The sequence below is a fragment of the Xenopus laevis genome, chromosome 4S (genome assembly GCF_017654675.1).
Source record: "Xenopus laevis strain J_2021 chromosome 4S, Xenopus_laevis_v10.1, whole genome shotgun sequence".
Classification (NCBI taxonomy): domain Eukaryota; kingdom Metazoa; phylum Chordata; class Amphibia; order Anura; family Pipidae; genus Xenopus; species Xenopus laevis.
The window spans coordinates 90152539-90167644 of NC_054378.1; the positions used below are offsets into that span (position 1 = coordinate 90152539).

The window sequence follows — 15106 nt, forward strand, 5'->3', positions numbered from 1 at the left end:
AGTTATGCCTCAGTTTGCTGCAATATGAACAAATATATCAGTGTATATAATTTTTTCCTCGAAACGTGCTACATAAAATATCATCTGTATAATCCCAAATGATCAAATTATCCTGGGCAATGGCTGAATGCTTTATAGACTTTCTGAGAGTTTTATGTAGCCATAAAAGCCATACAAATCAGCTATTGTTTTCAAAATCTATTTCTTGTCATTAAGATGTCTCTTGAAAGATTCAGAAATGATTCACCCAAAGTGATGGGATTTGTCTGCAAAGCACGCCTTTTTCCACTTCAAAAGTGCTTGTGAATGGGGTGCCAGTATTATAACAGTTGTCGATAACACATGGGTGCTGCTTCATTGCATGCATATGATAATGCTCATGGAAAATACTGTCCTTTGATGACTGAAAGTTAAAAAAAATGTTTCTCAAGCAATAACCAGTACTTTAAATTACTTTTTCTATGAATAGAGTCCTATATATACACTTGCTGCCCTTTCTCCTTGAATGGGCAGTCATGCATATAGATAAAAGACTCTTTTATGCAGCACGCAAAAGAAGTTCAAATATGTAAGGGAATTACACTTGCCTTATTTTGCCATTTTTTCTGTATTTCAGGAAAGACCCGTGATGATTGTTTTAACACAGAAACTTCTAAAAAATAAAATGTCCTCTAAAATAATAAGTTGAAAGAAACAGCAAAATACTATCTGGCCTCTAAGGTGGAACCTGTAAGAGCTACCAATTCACCCCATTATCTTTACCCTTAGTAAAGGTATGGGACCTATTATCCATAATGCTCGGGTCCTGGGGTTTTCCGGATACTCACAATCTTTCCATAATTTGGATCTTCATATCTAAATCATGTAAACATTAAAAAAACCAAATCAAATCAATTATGTCTTAGTTTGGATTAAGTACAGGTATGGGACCTGTTATCCAAAATGCTTGGGACCTGTGGTTTTCCGGATAACAGATCTTTCCGTAATTTGGGTCTTCATGCCTTAAGTCTACTAGAAATTCATTTAAACATTAAATAAACCCAATAGGCTGGTTTTGCTTCCAATAAGGATTAATTGTATCTTAGTTGGGATCAAGTACAAGGTACTGTTTTATTATTACAGAGAAAAAGGAAATCATTTTTAAAAATTTGGATTATTTGGATAAAATGGAGTCTATGGGAGACAGCCATTCCGTAATTCGGAGCTTTCTGGATATCGGGTTTCCGTATAAAGGATCCTATACCTGTACAAGGTACTGTTTTATTACTACAGAGAAAGTGGAAATCATTTTTAAAAGTTTGGATTATTTGGAAAATGGAATTCTAAGCTTTCTGGATAACGAATCCCCTTACCTGTATGTTATAAATTTCCTATTTTAGCAACTTTTCCATTTTTTTTTTCAGGTTCATCAAAGCTGATGCCAAACATTGTATATTTTAAAATATGGATAAAAGAATATTATCTTCATGAAGTAAAAGAATATTATCTTCATGAAGTTCATGCCTATTAATAACAGCTGGAGGACTACAGTTTACAAATGTGATACTACTGTCATGTAGGAAACAGTCCACACTAATTCAGAGGCTGGAACCCAAGGTTTCTCCATCTGTGTTTCATGTCCCAAAGTATCACAGGCAGTGGCATGGATAGGGAAATCATACATTATATCATCCAAACACTATTTTACTGCACATACCTGTATTCACTTTATAGGGGATATTAATTGTGTTGGGGTATTTCTGTGTGATATTTGGAGGGTAGGAAGTTTATCAAATCCTAAGAAAGAGAAATGCTGAGAAATACATAATGTGGTAATCCACTGTTGCACATAAAGTACATTATTAAAAGAAAGGCTATGGGTTTTTTATTAAAGTACGAATGCCAAAAACTTGAAAAATTCGAGTTTTCTTGATTTTTTCATAATTTATTATACCCCGAGGATGGAAAAAGTCTGCATTTAAAACCTGCTGAGTTTGTATATAAGTCAATGGGAGAAGTCCCAAAGATATCCTGATCTGTGCTGGGTTTTGTGCAAAAATCCGAAAAATGTGTGATTTTCAGCAAAAATCCGAGTTTTCAGGCTGAAAATCCGAAAAATGTGTAAATGAAAAATGAGTATATTTCAGAAAAAAATTAGATAAAATCAGATTTTGATAAATAACCTGTAAATGTATTTGGGATGTGGCTAAGAAAGAGACGAAAATGTCAGTATGAGTGAGCAACTGTATATTCTTGCAAAAGCACAGGGGCATTTAAACTAGTGTTTAAAAACACAATAACATTTATAGTAAAACAGGAGTAAAGGTGGCCATACACGGGCAGATAAAGCTGCCGATATTGGTCGTTTGGACCGATTTGACAGCTTATCTGCCCGTGTATGGGGGCTTCCGACGGGTCATCCCGATCGATATCTGGCAACGATATCGATCGGGAAGGTTTGATTTCTACCCGACCGACCCGTCGGAGCCGTTTGGCGCATCGTAATTCGATCAGTCGGCCATACGGCCGAACGCTCGAATTACCCCCGATATAGCCACGCAGTTTAGTGGCATATCGGTGAAAGATCCGCTCGTTTGGCGATGTCGCCAAACGAGCGGATCTTTAAGTCTATGGCCACCTTAATGCAACAGGACAGCAAACGTTTAAATGACTGCTATAAATACAACTGCCTTAGATACTGGGATGGGAAGCAACTGATACCATATTTTTTCATGTCCCAGGTATTCCAAGTGTGGGTTTAAATTAGTGCAAGTCCAGTGTAAATTTCAGCAAATCCTAAAGTGTAAAGTGCATGCACCCGCTCTAAGCCCATGCAAGGAATACTTAAAAGAAGAAAAAATATTGTGCTGGTGCAATCTGGAGCCCAGTATCTAAGGCTCATGCATTTCTAACAGAGGCTATATAACATAGATGCATTTTAAACATTTTTACTGACATGCTTGGGATGATTACCAAATGAAGGGTATTTTCAGTGTTTGGTCGTCCATATAAAAAAAATGTCCTTTGCGCTCTGTTCATGCAGAGGTCTGGATTCGATTTTGATTGACAGGTAGGTCTAATACATTATTTAGGGGGGCTTCCTTGCTTAGCAGAATAACTTAAATAGCCAACTCCAGCACAAACAAAATGTAACAAAATAACAGACTCTTGCAAACACCCTGCATGCAGAGAAACAGGATTTCCATCAGAACCGGTTATTTTTAAAGAGTAAGCACCTAGGTTAAGGGTGCAACCCCCCCCCAAAGGATGTATTACTACTACTGATCAGTCCCTGGATCAACACTGTACTAAATGTATTAACACCAATAAAATACACAGTACTCCTCTGTATTACCCATCAGGAGAACATAATAGATGAATGACCAAACTAGTGCAAAGACCATTGAGGCAAGTTAGCAAAATAATCTCCACAGTTCCAAAAAAATCTTGTGGTTTCTGGGGTTTGAGATTACTGATTGAAAGGTTCTGTGTAAAGCCCTGAGTATTTATAGCAAGTTTACATAGGAAAAAAGAGTATAATAATGTGAGACTAACTGCTAACATTAAAGTTTAGGTTTGTTTTATATATTAAGTGGCTTTACAATTATAGAATATATTACCAATAAATTTAGGGGATTATTTGTTAAAGTCCGAATGCTAAAAACCCTGAGGCTGGAAAAAGTCAGAATCCGAAAATACTCAATTTTCAACCTGTTGAGGTCCTGTAGAAGTCAATGGCAGTGGTCCTATTTGCATAGGACCACTGCATAATCGGAATATGTTGGGCTTTTCTGCCAATTTCACAAAGAATTCTGACTTCTTGGACGAAAATCCGAAAAATTCTGTGACAATCTGAAAAAGCCGTGTTTTTTCCCCAATCCGATTTTTCGAGGTTTTATTATTGATAAATAAGGGCAAATTGTGGATTCTAGTTTGGTCTGACTCTTTGTTTAAAACATCGGAAAAATCTGGATTTTCATAAATAACCCCCATAATGTATACATTACTGAGAAATATAAAAAGTATATTTTTTTCTGCAGTGGCCTACATTTCACTAATCATATTTGATAAATTGTTCTACCTCTTCTAAACAAAAAAGCAATTTAATGATATAATGCATAGAGGGTTAACAAGAGCAGACAAACCCACTTCCTTACAAGAGCTGCAAGAGGACAGTTCCTCTCCCTGCACCTCACAATAGAGCATAAGCCTCATGTTATTATCCTCTTTAAAGTGTTTTAGGAACTTTATACACCACACAGTGTTACACTACTGAACATAATACAGCATTATTGTATATCTAGAGGGACTGGCACCAAAAGACATGTTTCATTTTTGTTTGGTCCAGGTAAAAACCTTGCAAAATGTCAGTATAAGAATGCATGTTTTATTACCAGGACATAAGGTAAATTAATTATATTTTTCCAAGAGTAAAGAAAAAAAATCTGTTTTTAAGAAGACATGCTGACATGGCTTCATAAAATCCATTGCTGAAACCTCTTGTTCATTTTAATGTGACAATAACTGCAACTGCAGATAACTTGCAATGTGTCCATTGTCAGCTAAATTTTAGGCCAATGCCATGCAAGCAAGTTGTAACTGGCTATTTATAAAGCAGACCGAGACAATCAATAGACTGTACTTGTATCCAAAGCAAAATTTGTTGTTATTCTTATAGCATTCTATTAAAACATCATTTTAAAAAATGTAATCAAAATCCAAAGATTTTATTAAACGGGTATTATACGTTTACAATACCTTGCAGTATGTTATAGAATGGACAATTAATAGCAACTTTTTAATTGGTCTTCATTTTTCATAGTTTTTGAATTGCCTTTTTCTGATTCTTTTGAGCTTACAAATGGGGTCACTGACCCCAGCAGCCAAAATTAACTATTGCTCAGTGTGGCTACAGTGTTACTGTTACTTTTTATTACATATCTTTCAAATCAGGCCCACTCCTATTTATTTTCCAGTCCATCATTAAAAACCACTGCCTGGTTACTAGACCCTAGCATCCATACGGCGGCCAAAATTCCTATATAATAAAAAACTACGATAATAAAAAATGAAAACCAATAATCGATTATCACTCTCTACAAAAAACGGAAAACATTCCAATGTTTGCATTTTTGAGTCAGAAAAAGATCTTGTGGGCATGAAAGAGGTGTATGTATGTGTATACTGTATTATATATATATATATATATATATATATAGGAGCAGAGAGGAGCAAGCCCTAACAAATGTAGTTAACTGTCGGGTGCTGGTGAAATAAAATAAATATAGAGACAGAGTACACGCACTGGGACTTAATATAAAGAAAAAAACGTTTTTATATTAAGTCCCAGTGTGTGCGGTATTCTCTCTCTCTCTCTCTCTCTCTCTCTCTCTCTCTCTCTCTCTCTCTCTCTCTCTCTCTCTCTCTCTCTCTCTCTCTCTCTCTCTCTCTCTCTCTTTATATATAAGCTGAGCTGAATGCAGTGCCATGGGGTAATAAACGTCATTATAAAGTATGTGCATATCTAACAGTCCATAAAAGGTCAGTTGACTATACAATTACCAAAATGCAAATATTACAATCATGCCCCGTGAGTCTATCAGACTGTGAGATACTCAGCTTGATATGATAAGGTCTGAATTCACTTTTAGGGCTCTTACACACGGGCGGTTGTTTGTGCGCTCCCCTGCTTTGCAATTTCCTCTCTTCAGCTGCAGGGGAGCACAGGAGTAGACGCACTGAATTATTGTCAATGGGGCTGTACTCACACAGATGCATATATGCTCTGACCGCAGGTAAAATGCAAAATGTTGTGTCCCAACCTGCGTTTGGAGCTTACATGCGTCTGTGTGAGTGCAGCTCCATTGACAATAATTCAGTGCATATACTCCTGTGCGCCCCTGCGGCTGAACGGAAGAAAGCGCAACGCAGGGGAGCGCAGGTAAAAATGGCCGTAAGATCCCTTAGTCAATGCAAGTTGCACCATCTCAATAAGTATTTTGGGTGCCACAACAAATGCTACCCTCTAGTAGGGATGTAGCGAACTGTTCGCCCGCGAACTAGTTTGCGCGAACTTCGACCGTTCGCGTCCGCCGAATGTTCGCGAACGTTTGGGAACGTTCGCATTTTGAGTTCGCGTTCGATCGTTCAACCATTCGACCATTCGAATTCCTTCGACCGCTAAAAATCAAACGATTTCCATTCGTTCGAACGATTGTAAGCATTCGATCGAATGAAAATCATTCGATCGAATGGCTTCGATCGTTCGATTCGAATGAAAATCCTTCGATCGAACGATTAAAATCCTTCGATCGTTCGAATCGAACGATTTTAGCGGGTGTTCGAAGTTTGCGAACTGTTCGCGAACGTTCGCATTTTTTGCTGGTGTTCGCGAACGGCGTTCGCGAACACCAAATCGGCAGTTCGCTACATCCCTACCCTCTAGCCATTCTCAACTGCAGACAATGTTTCTATTTTGTGAAAGCTAGTTTACAAAGTTTCAGTGAATTTCAAGAGGTTTTAAATAATCACTATGTCCATGTTTTGATGGTTCTGTGCTCCTATCAGGAGAAAACTGCACTGGCCCGGGGTTATTCCAGCAAGCACCATGGAGCTTTTTCCTGCTTCTTCTTTCTTTAAATTTCCCAGGGCAGACTCATGCGCAGTAGAATAAAATAGCCGGCTTTTTTTGTTAAAGTTCGGCTTTTCGATCTACTGTGCATGCACAGCCGCGAGAAGAAAGAAGCAGCCAGAAGACAATCTCTCCGCTGTGCTCGCTGAAATAACCCCGGGCTGGTGCAGTTTTCTGCTGATTGGAGCACTGGCCCGGGGTTTCAGGTAAGTAAATACAATCACTTGGGGTGCCTAACTTTTGGCACCCCCAAGTAGAAAGTGCCTTTCCTTCTCCTTCAAAGTAGAGACACAACTCTCCCTGATCAGCCACATTATAACCAACATACCTTTCCCAGTCCACTTTTTGAGAAATGTAAAAATATGAATGAAAGAGTTAATAATATATAAAAATATATATAGTGCAGACATTAAATGAACAAATTAATTATTTTTAAACCTGTAATTTGGCATCATGGCACTTTAACACATCACAAGTATTATTTATTAAAAGGACCTCATGAAGACATCATAAAAACATTGTTTCTGCATTTATATTTCCTCTGGACCAAAAGGGAGGCAGTGGCTGAACAGCCAATATATGTAATAAGACACCAGTTATGAGCTCTAGTCACCAATGTTAGCCCTCTCAGACAATGTCTTACCCAGGAACATGTGTACAGTATTTTGACCATTTTTTAATATATAAAATATGCAGGATTGGCAAAGTGAGTATGAATAAGCCATCGACTATGCTCTTTACATTAAGCCTTTTAATCATTCATTGACAAGTTACAAGGGTGCTCTATCTGCTCAGACCAATGAAGGCATGGGTGTGTGCCCCCGGGTTCCCAGACCTCAGCACCTTAAAGATGTAGCCTAACAGCAATTGAATGCTAATTGAATGATCCGCTTTCTTTTATGTTACTGCTCTTGTGCACAGCACACACAAGATATATACACAATTGCAACCCAGACTTGAAAAAAAAAAACTGAAATACTTAAACATTGTGTTTGCCTGTGCCTCTATCATAGTTGTCCCCAACCTGTGGCTAGTGAGTAACATGTTACTTACCAACCCCTTGGCTGCTGCTCCCAGTGGCCTCAAAGCAGGTGCTTATTTCTGAATTCTTGGCTAGGAGGCAACTTTTTGTTCCATAAAAAACAGTTGTACTGCCAAACAGAACCTCCTGTAGGTGTTCTATTAAATAGCCAATCACACCTCATCAGAGCCGGGCTACCCGGCCAGGCGCCCTAGGCAGCCTGGCGGGCCAAGGCGCCGGCTTTGTGCGTGCTAAACTGCGCATGCGCAAAAGTTCGCTCCAGTGCACATGCGCGAAATGTGCGTGTGCATGCGCAGAAGCGCATTTACGCCAGTGCCAGTCGAGGAGAGACGGGACCGGACATGGGGTAGGAGACAGAGCAGGTACGTGCCTGGCGCCCCCTCAGCTTTGCGCCCTAGGCACGTGCCTACTCTGCCTACCCCTAGTTCCGGCCCTGCACCTCATATTTGGTATCCTTAGGAACTTTTTGCATGCTTATGTTGCACCCCAGCCTTTTTTTACATCTGAATGTTGCTCACCGGTGAAAAAGGTTGGAGACCCCTGCTCTATCACAATAAATGTGGATAGTCCCCTTTGCACACACTTTCTTTATATTGTGGATTTAGAAACAAAAAGAATGAGAAGGATCTTCACTGACCTGGGACATCTGTGGTCGCAAGTTGATTTCTTTCAAGTTGATGGAGCTGCCCTGCAAGTTCTTAAGCAGCTGACAAAGGAGCACTCCATCCCGGAGAGTCTGGGCCAAGTCAAAGACCTGGGCTGTGTCCAGGGTCACCCTGTGATTGGGGGGCAGCACTCTGCATCTGATCAGCCACTGGGCACATTGCCGCCAGGGTTCCATGATGCTGCCACACAGATGACTTACTGGAGTATGAGAATGGCAGCGATAGGGCACGTGTGATGGCTAGTTCATTGGTGAGTGCCCATTAGCCAGTAGATCTCAGCACCCAACTGGGCAGTGACACAATCCTGTAGTGGAGGAGTGTTAGCTCTATAGGGTAGAAGCAGCAGCGCAAGCAGCAGACAAATGCTGGAGTTCCAATCCCACATCCCCAGGAAGACTCTGTGTTCTTGTTGGTACAGGTTCCCCTCCCTGAGTCCCAGGCCAAGCCCTGTCTGTATACAGGTCGCACCGAGTCCGCAGCGGCTGCCGTTTGTCCAGGCGCATTGTCACTGGCAGCGCAGAATGACCTGCTGCAATGGTACAAGAGCCCTCATATTCACATGAAACTAGCGGGGCTTCTCGCCTTCCCCGGTATGTTTGTGCCGCGGCGCACTCACTGTGGCTGGAAAGCGCTGTTCTGCGCTGGAGTCCCGCAGCTCTATCTATGGACTCAACAGCCCAGGCTCATCCACTCGGGGTGAGGTTCCTGCCCTCCGCCCACTGTCTCTCCCTCATTATATGCCGCTGTCACTCCCTCATCACTTGACAACGGGGATTGTGTAGGCGGCGGGCGCTGCTTTCTTCTGCGCCCCTATCAGATATTCTCACCGTCTCTTCCAGTCTGTCCTGTGTGCTGCCGCTATTATCACTCAGCCTGTCACTTCTTCCTCCTCCTCCTCCTCGCTCTATTCGTCCTGCCTGGTCCTCCCCGGTAACATTACCATTGCCTGGGACAGTGCCGCCGCCGCTGCTTCTGTCATTCTGCCTCTCCCACTCCTCCGCTTCGCTTGGGCTACAGGCTGGCAGTTCGCGCAGGCGCATTAACGATCATTGTGTTACGCAGGCTGGACGCTACCCGTCAGTGCACATTGGGGAGGATGGCGGGAAAAGCATTTAGCCCAGAAGGCTGAGGATGATTGCGGGTCTCAGGGCCTGATTTACGGAACGCATTTTAGGACATCCTCCTGTGAAATACCTGTCCTCCATGTGATGTCCTACAGCTTAAGGTGGCCATAGACGTAACAATTATGATCTTTCTTGGAAAAGATCTTTCCAAGAAAGATCGTTCGTTTCAATACACACGTGTAGAGCTGAATCGTCAGATATACAGGTAGATTACAGGTAAAAACAATAGAATTCTACCTGTATCTGAGGATTCAGCACTAACAATGGCCAATGTTTGGGTCCCTTCAAAGGCACCCAATTAAAATTTTCTGTCCAGCCCGATCGACGAGCCGACCGATATCCAAGTCTTCTGCCGATATCGGTCGGCTCTTTTTCCACCATACACGCAACGAATATCGGACGAAAATTAGTTTCGTACAATATTATCTGTGCATCTATGGCCACCTATAGGAATGCCACATCGGGTGCTTTTACCTTCACTCATCCTCCAAATCTGCAGTCGTACCTCCGTCCTCTACCCTCCCTTCTCAGCCATCAGCCATACGAACTCCGCCCACAGCCCTCCGTCTTCCTCGCTCAGTCCTCCGCCCTCAGTCTTCTGCCCTCCCTGCTTAGCCCTCTACCCGCTTTCCTCAGTACTCAGCCTTCCGCTTTACCTGTTCATCCCTCCGCACAACTCATCCGTCAGTCTTCTCTCTAAGCTTTCAGTCCGAGAAAGAGTATATGTGTTTAAAACATCTCTATAATAATACTGCCGAAGTTAGGAGGGATGAAGAGGTAAAGCGGAAGGCTGAGCAGTGCTGAGCAGGGAGGGAAGAGGGCAGAGAAGGACGAATGAGAGCAAAGGGAAGAGGGTGGAAGGCAGAGGACTGAGAGCGGAGGGAAGAAGGCGGAGGACTGAGGGCGGAGTTCATATGGCTGACAGTTGAGAAGGGAGGGTAGAGGACAGAGGTGTGACTGCAGCATTTGAGGATGAGTGACGGTAAAAGCACCCGATGCGGCATTCCTAAGCCATAGGAAATCACATGGAGGATAGGTATTTCGCCGGAGGATGTCTTAAAATGCGTTACGTACAGATTTACATATGGGGCACCACTAAGCCCGCTGTCGTTCGTCGCCAGTGTCCCCTCCCTTTTATTCGGACTCATTTTCATCATTGGGACTGGAGCAATGGGGATTGGAGAACAGGAAATTTAAAAAATGATTTTATCTCCTGCTAATCCCCAGTGTTTCTAAACCAATGTGCGTGTGGTTGGTCAGCATGCCTCCCCCTTAAATCCTGCCGCCCTAGGCCCGGGCCTTGGTGGCCTTTCCACAAATCCGGGTCTGGCAGCTCTGTGTGTGAAACTTGAATAGAAAGGTAACAGTTGTCTGAAGCCTGAAGGTAGGAAGGGCTGTGTAGAACACAGAAGTGAGCACATTGCTCTGGAGGATCCTTAGATGTCATTGCTCAGTGAGCCCCCTGCACAGATGACAAAATGGGGATTTGATAAGAGGAAAAGCAAGGAAATAAAAATAACCATGCTGTAAAGCTCTTTCAGATCCTTAAAATGAAAGGTCTGCCATCTCCACAATGGAAAAGGACTTTGGAGTCTTTGTAGATAATAAACTTGGCTGTAGCAAGCAATGCCAGTCAGCAGCATCAAGGGCAAATAAGGTCTTGAGCTGTATAAAGAGGCGGAGGAGGGAGTTATTCTTCCACTGTATAGAGCACTAGCAAGGCCCCATCTAGAATATGCCGTACAGTTTCGGTTTCCACTCAAACATTATTGTATTAGAGAGGGTACAGAGAAGGGCAACTAAGCTGGTAAAAGGAATGGAAAATCTTAGCTATGAGGAAAGACTGGCCAAATTGTGGATGTTCTCGCTGGAGAAGAGGCGTTTAAGGGGTGATATGATAACTATGTATAACTATATAAGAGGATCATATAATAATCTCTCTAATGCTTTATTTACCAGTAGGTTTTTCCAGCTGACACAAGGTCACCCATTCCGATTAGAAGAAAATAGGTTCCGCCAAAATATTGGGAAGCTCATAGTACAAGTTGATCCAGGGACAGGTCCAATTGTCTTGAAGTCAGTTTTTTTTGCCTTCCTCTGGATCAACTAGCAGTTAGGCAGGTCATATATAGACTTAGAAGGTTGAACTTGATGGATGTGTGTCTTTTTTCAACCTAATTTACTATGCATATCTCAAATGTTATACAAGATGAAAATCCTGCTGTTGGTCCCCTGTCCTGGTAGGCCCAGGACAACTACCCCATCTGCCCATTTATTGAAACAGCGCTGCTCACAACCTGCACATTTAGGAACCAGATTGGAATACCCCTATACTCAACCTGGTGGCTTCTTACTTCAGTATAAGGAACCTTGTATTAAATTTTAATTTTTGCAATAATTCCCCTTTAACTTTATGAAGGATTATTATGAACAGAAATGCTGAAATGTCAACCAAAAAAACTGTGATTCTTTCTCAGCTTGCTATACCGACTAATCAATATAAAACTGTAGCTAAATTACAGTTATTATTTAATAGATATGGTTATATATTAACAATCAGTTCAAACAATAAGTTCCTGGAAATAGGTGGAATATTTTTTCTGGGAGTCCATATAATGTGACGGCAGTGTATTTCCTGATACTCTATTGTGGCAAAAGCAAAACAATATTTTGTCATGGTTTAAGGCATGTGATGCCAGCACCTAATCATACATTGGCTACATCAAGAAGACAAAAATAGTAAACGAGAAACTGATTGCTTCACAAGCAAAGACTAATCCCAACAAAATGTTAAAACATACTTAAATAATCTGTGTTTTTAAGGGACTGTAAATATGGTTAATCAGTGCTTTTCTTCAACATGTACAATAGAGGCATCTGAGTTTCAGGACTCAAGTGGCACTGAAATGGCACAACCGGATCAGCTCAAACTGGCTCAACTGGCTCAGCTTGGCAAAAATAAAGCAGTCTTGCCTTGCTTTATTAAACATTTTTGCATACCATTTTGTTCATGGAATGTATTTTATAGGTGTGCAGTGGTAAACTAAATTATAAATCCATACATTCAGGATCAGGGCAAGTGTTTTATAAGATGGAGAAAAAAAATTAGGTGGGGCTCTTTTTTAATGCTGCTGGTGCCACAGAAGTGTCTTTATATTTTAAAATCTCTAGCTTTTCATGTGATTCTCTGTGGTTTGTTGGTCTTTGACCTTGTAGGATATACTTCTGTGACACTGTAAATTGTAAGAAGAGAAGGAATGCTCTTAGTTGAAGAGTATGCAGCTGGAATCCGGACTTTTAGACTCAGGAGTAATTCACTGGCATATTCTGTGGGAAGCTCAAAGGTCTCAGTGAGTGGTCCTAGAATCAGGACCTCAGAAGAATCAGTGATACTGCAGGGGTGATAATTATAATTGGTGATAGGCTGCTTAAAGCAGGGTCTCTGTAGGTTCAAGAGGAATCCACAGGGTGTTCCTACAGATTAAAAGATTTAAAGTACAATACCTGACTCCATGACACAATTTAGTTCTGTCTGTCTATCTTATCCTATGTTGTGATAAATATCTTATCACAGTATTGATATTTTTTATTGATCCAGCATTATAAATTTAAAGCGTGAATGTTGCGTATAAATAGGATGCATATAATAATTTGCATTCATTAGGAAATATTCATCACCTCCTATAGTCCTATTAGTGTTTTAAAATCATCTCACAAGAAGCCAAAAGCAATGTAGTCTTATTTTATTGGAGGAATCACTATCTGATCAATAATCTCAATTTATACTGTTAATAAAATATCCTCATAACGCACTATTGAAAATGGTTGCTCTGACCTCCCTCAAATAATGACTCACCATACAATTATAATTGTTATCTTTTATTTATGCAGCTCTGCTGGCACTTATTCAGCTGTACATATATTGAATGATTATGGAAATCCACCATTTAGTTGATTGAAGAAAATTGATAAAGCATAAGGAAAACATTATTCACTGGGCCTTGCCTCTGCCTTGTGTTCTTTGTAGGAATAAAATACACCAGAAAAAGTGAGTACAAAACTACTCCAGGCATCCTGTTGTATGTGTATGGGTGCATGCATGGACTTACAGTATGTATTTATATATTTTAACATTTTCTGATGATATATTAATAAAGCAATATAAATGGCCCAGGAATGTGTTAGTTATGCCTGACTTATAGTCGCTACATGATAAAAGAAATAATGCAAAAGGTTCCAAATTATTCATGCCTTTGTGCTTACAGTGGTTGCTAGAGTCTTCTTTGTGGCAATAAGTGCAGTAGGCAAGTCTGTGTTAGTTTTGCTTGTTTAGGTCAAGGGAGGGAAGTGCAAAATTAAACTGGGTCCATTTCACAAGGAAAGAGCTGCCTTGATTTAGATGATTACATCAGATTCTGTGCCTTATTTCCAGCCTAAAAATAGTGGAGTACTGTTAGAACCAACCACAGAATGTCTGAATACATTAAGCATAACATTCTCCTCTATGAAAAAAAGCTGAATTGGAAAACTAATATGAACGTCTGTTAATGAAAAAGACTGGGTACAACAGGGTTCTTATGGGACATGCAATGCAAAAAGCAACAACAAAATTAACCTGCTGAAAATTAATATTTTAAACAAACAGACCTCTAAACCTCTTTTGCCTGTTTGTATTCATTTAGATTTGTTGTGATATGTACGGACGGTACACTATCTTATTTTATAAGTACAACAATACTAGAATCATTTGAAACACCAAACTTTTGTGTAATGTTCACAATTTTGCAAAGGGGTCATGTATGTAAATGCAAACACATGGAACAGGGATCTACACATGCCTTTGCTAGTAGCTTTAGAAGCAGAGCCACCGGATGAGAGTAACACAGGGAAGGTTTGAGTCATGTAAATAAGTATAAAACGCCCAACTTTGTACCTCAATATATACACTGTTAATGCATTTGCAACCCGAAAGTTTTGTAATTTGCTTTATCTGGCTATGGAAGGGAGAAAGCTGTGTTATCCACATACACCCCATTAAATATAACTGTTCATTCATGTAAACTTACTCTATGGATGCATGCCCAGACTTTAACAATGGATTCCATGTATTTTCTTTAATCTCATCTCTAATAATAATTCAGTAAACATCAGCCTAGCCAACACTGATTCTATCTCTGGAACTGGAAAGTTGCCTCACTGGTCATGTGCCAAATCGCACCCCCTACCTTCTTCTCCTTCCATGAATTATAATTACACATAAAGACATCACAAACCTATTGCACAATGAAACCAGGCTTGTTCCTTATAACTACAAAAAAAAACAACCGCACACAATTTCAGCAAGGTCTGATCAGTGAATAAATATTTGCTCTTGGCTGACCTAGTCTTAACTGCTACCATTTGCTCTTATTTTATAGGTCGATAAATGTATAAAAGTAAAAAGATGAAAAAAATCTGCAGCTTAAATCAGGTTCATCTGAGCATGCCAATTTGTTGTTTGTACATAACACACTGGTATGTTACAGGGCATCATCCATTGTACAAGTTACTTTATTAGAAATTATATATGGGATGCTAGACAAAAAAATATGTATAATATATAAAAGTGCCAGTCAGGTGTGGGGCCAGTGGGTGTTGGTCGGGTTCGTGTTGGGAGCAGGCAGGA

General features: G+C 40.6%; 1 protein-coding gene across 2 annotated transcripts in view; it reads right to left on the reverse strand.

Annotated features, from left to right (window-relative positions):
* The window catches only part of vav3.S (vav guanine nucleotide exchange factor 3 S homeolog), a 122379-nt gene extending 113045 nt beyond the window's left edge, over positions 1–9334 (reverse strand). Inside the window, exon 1 of one of the 2 annotated variants that reach the window (XM_041561562.1) lies at positions 8290–9334. In XM_041561562.1, coding sequence (XP_041417496.1) covers positions 8290–8493 — 204 coding nt within the window. In that variant the 5' untranslated portion in view covers positions 8494–9334. The remainder of the gene's footprint in view (positions 1–8289) is intronic. The other variant, XM_018261087.2, reaches the window with a different exon arrangement.
* Positions 9335–15106: the final 5772 nt, after the last annotated feature.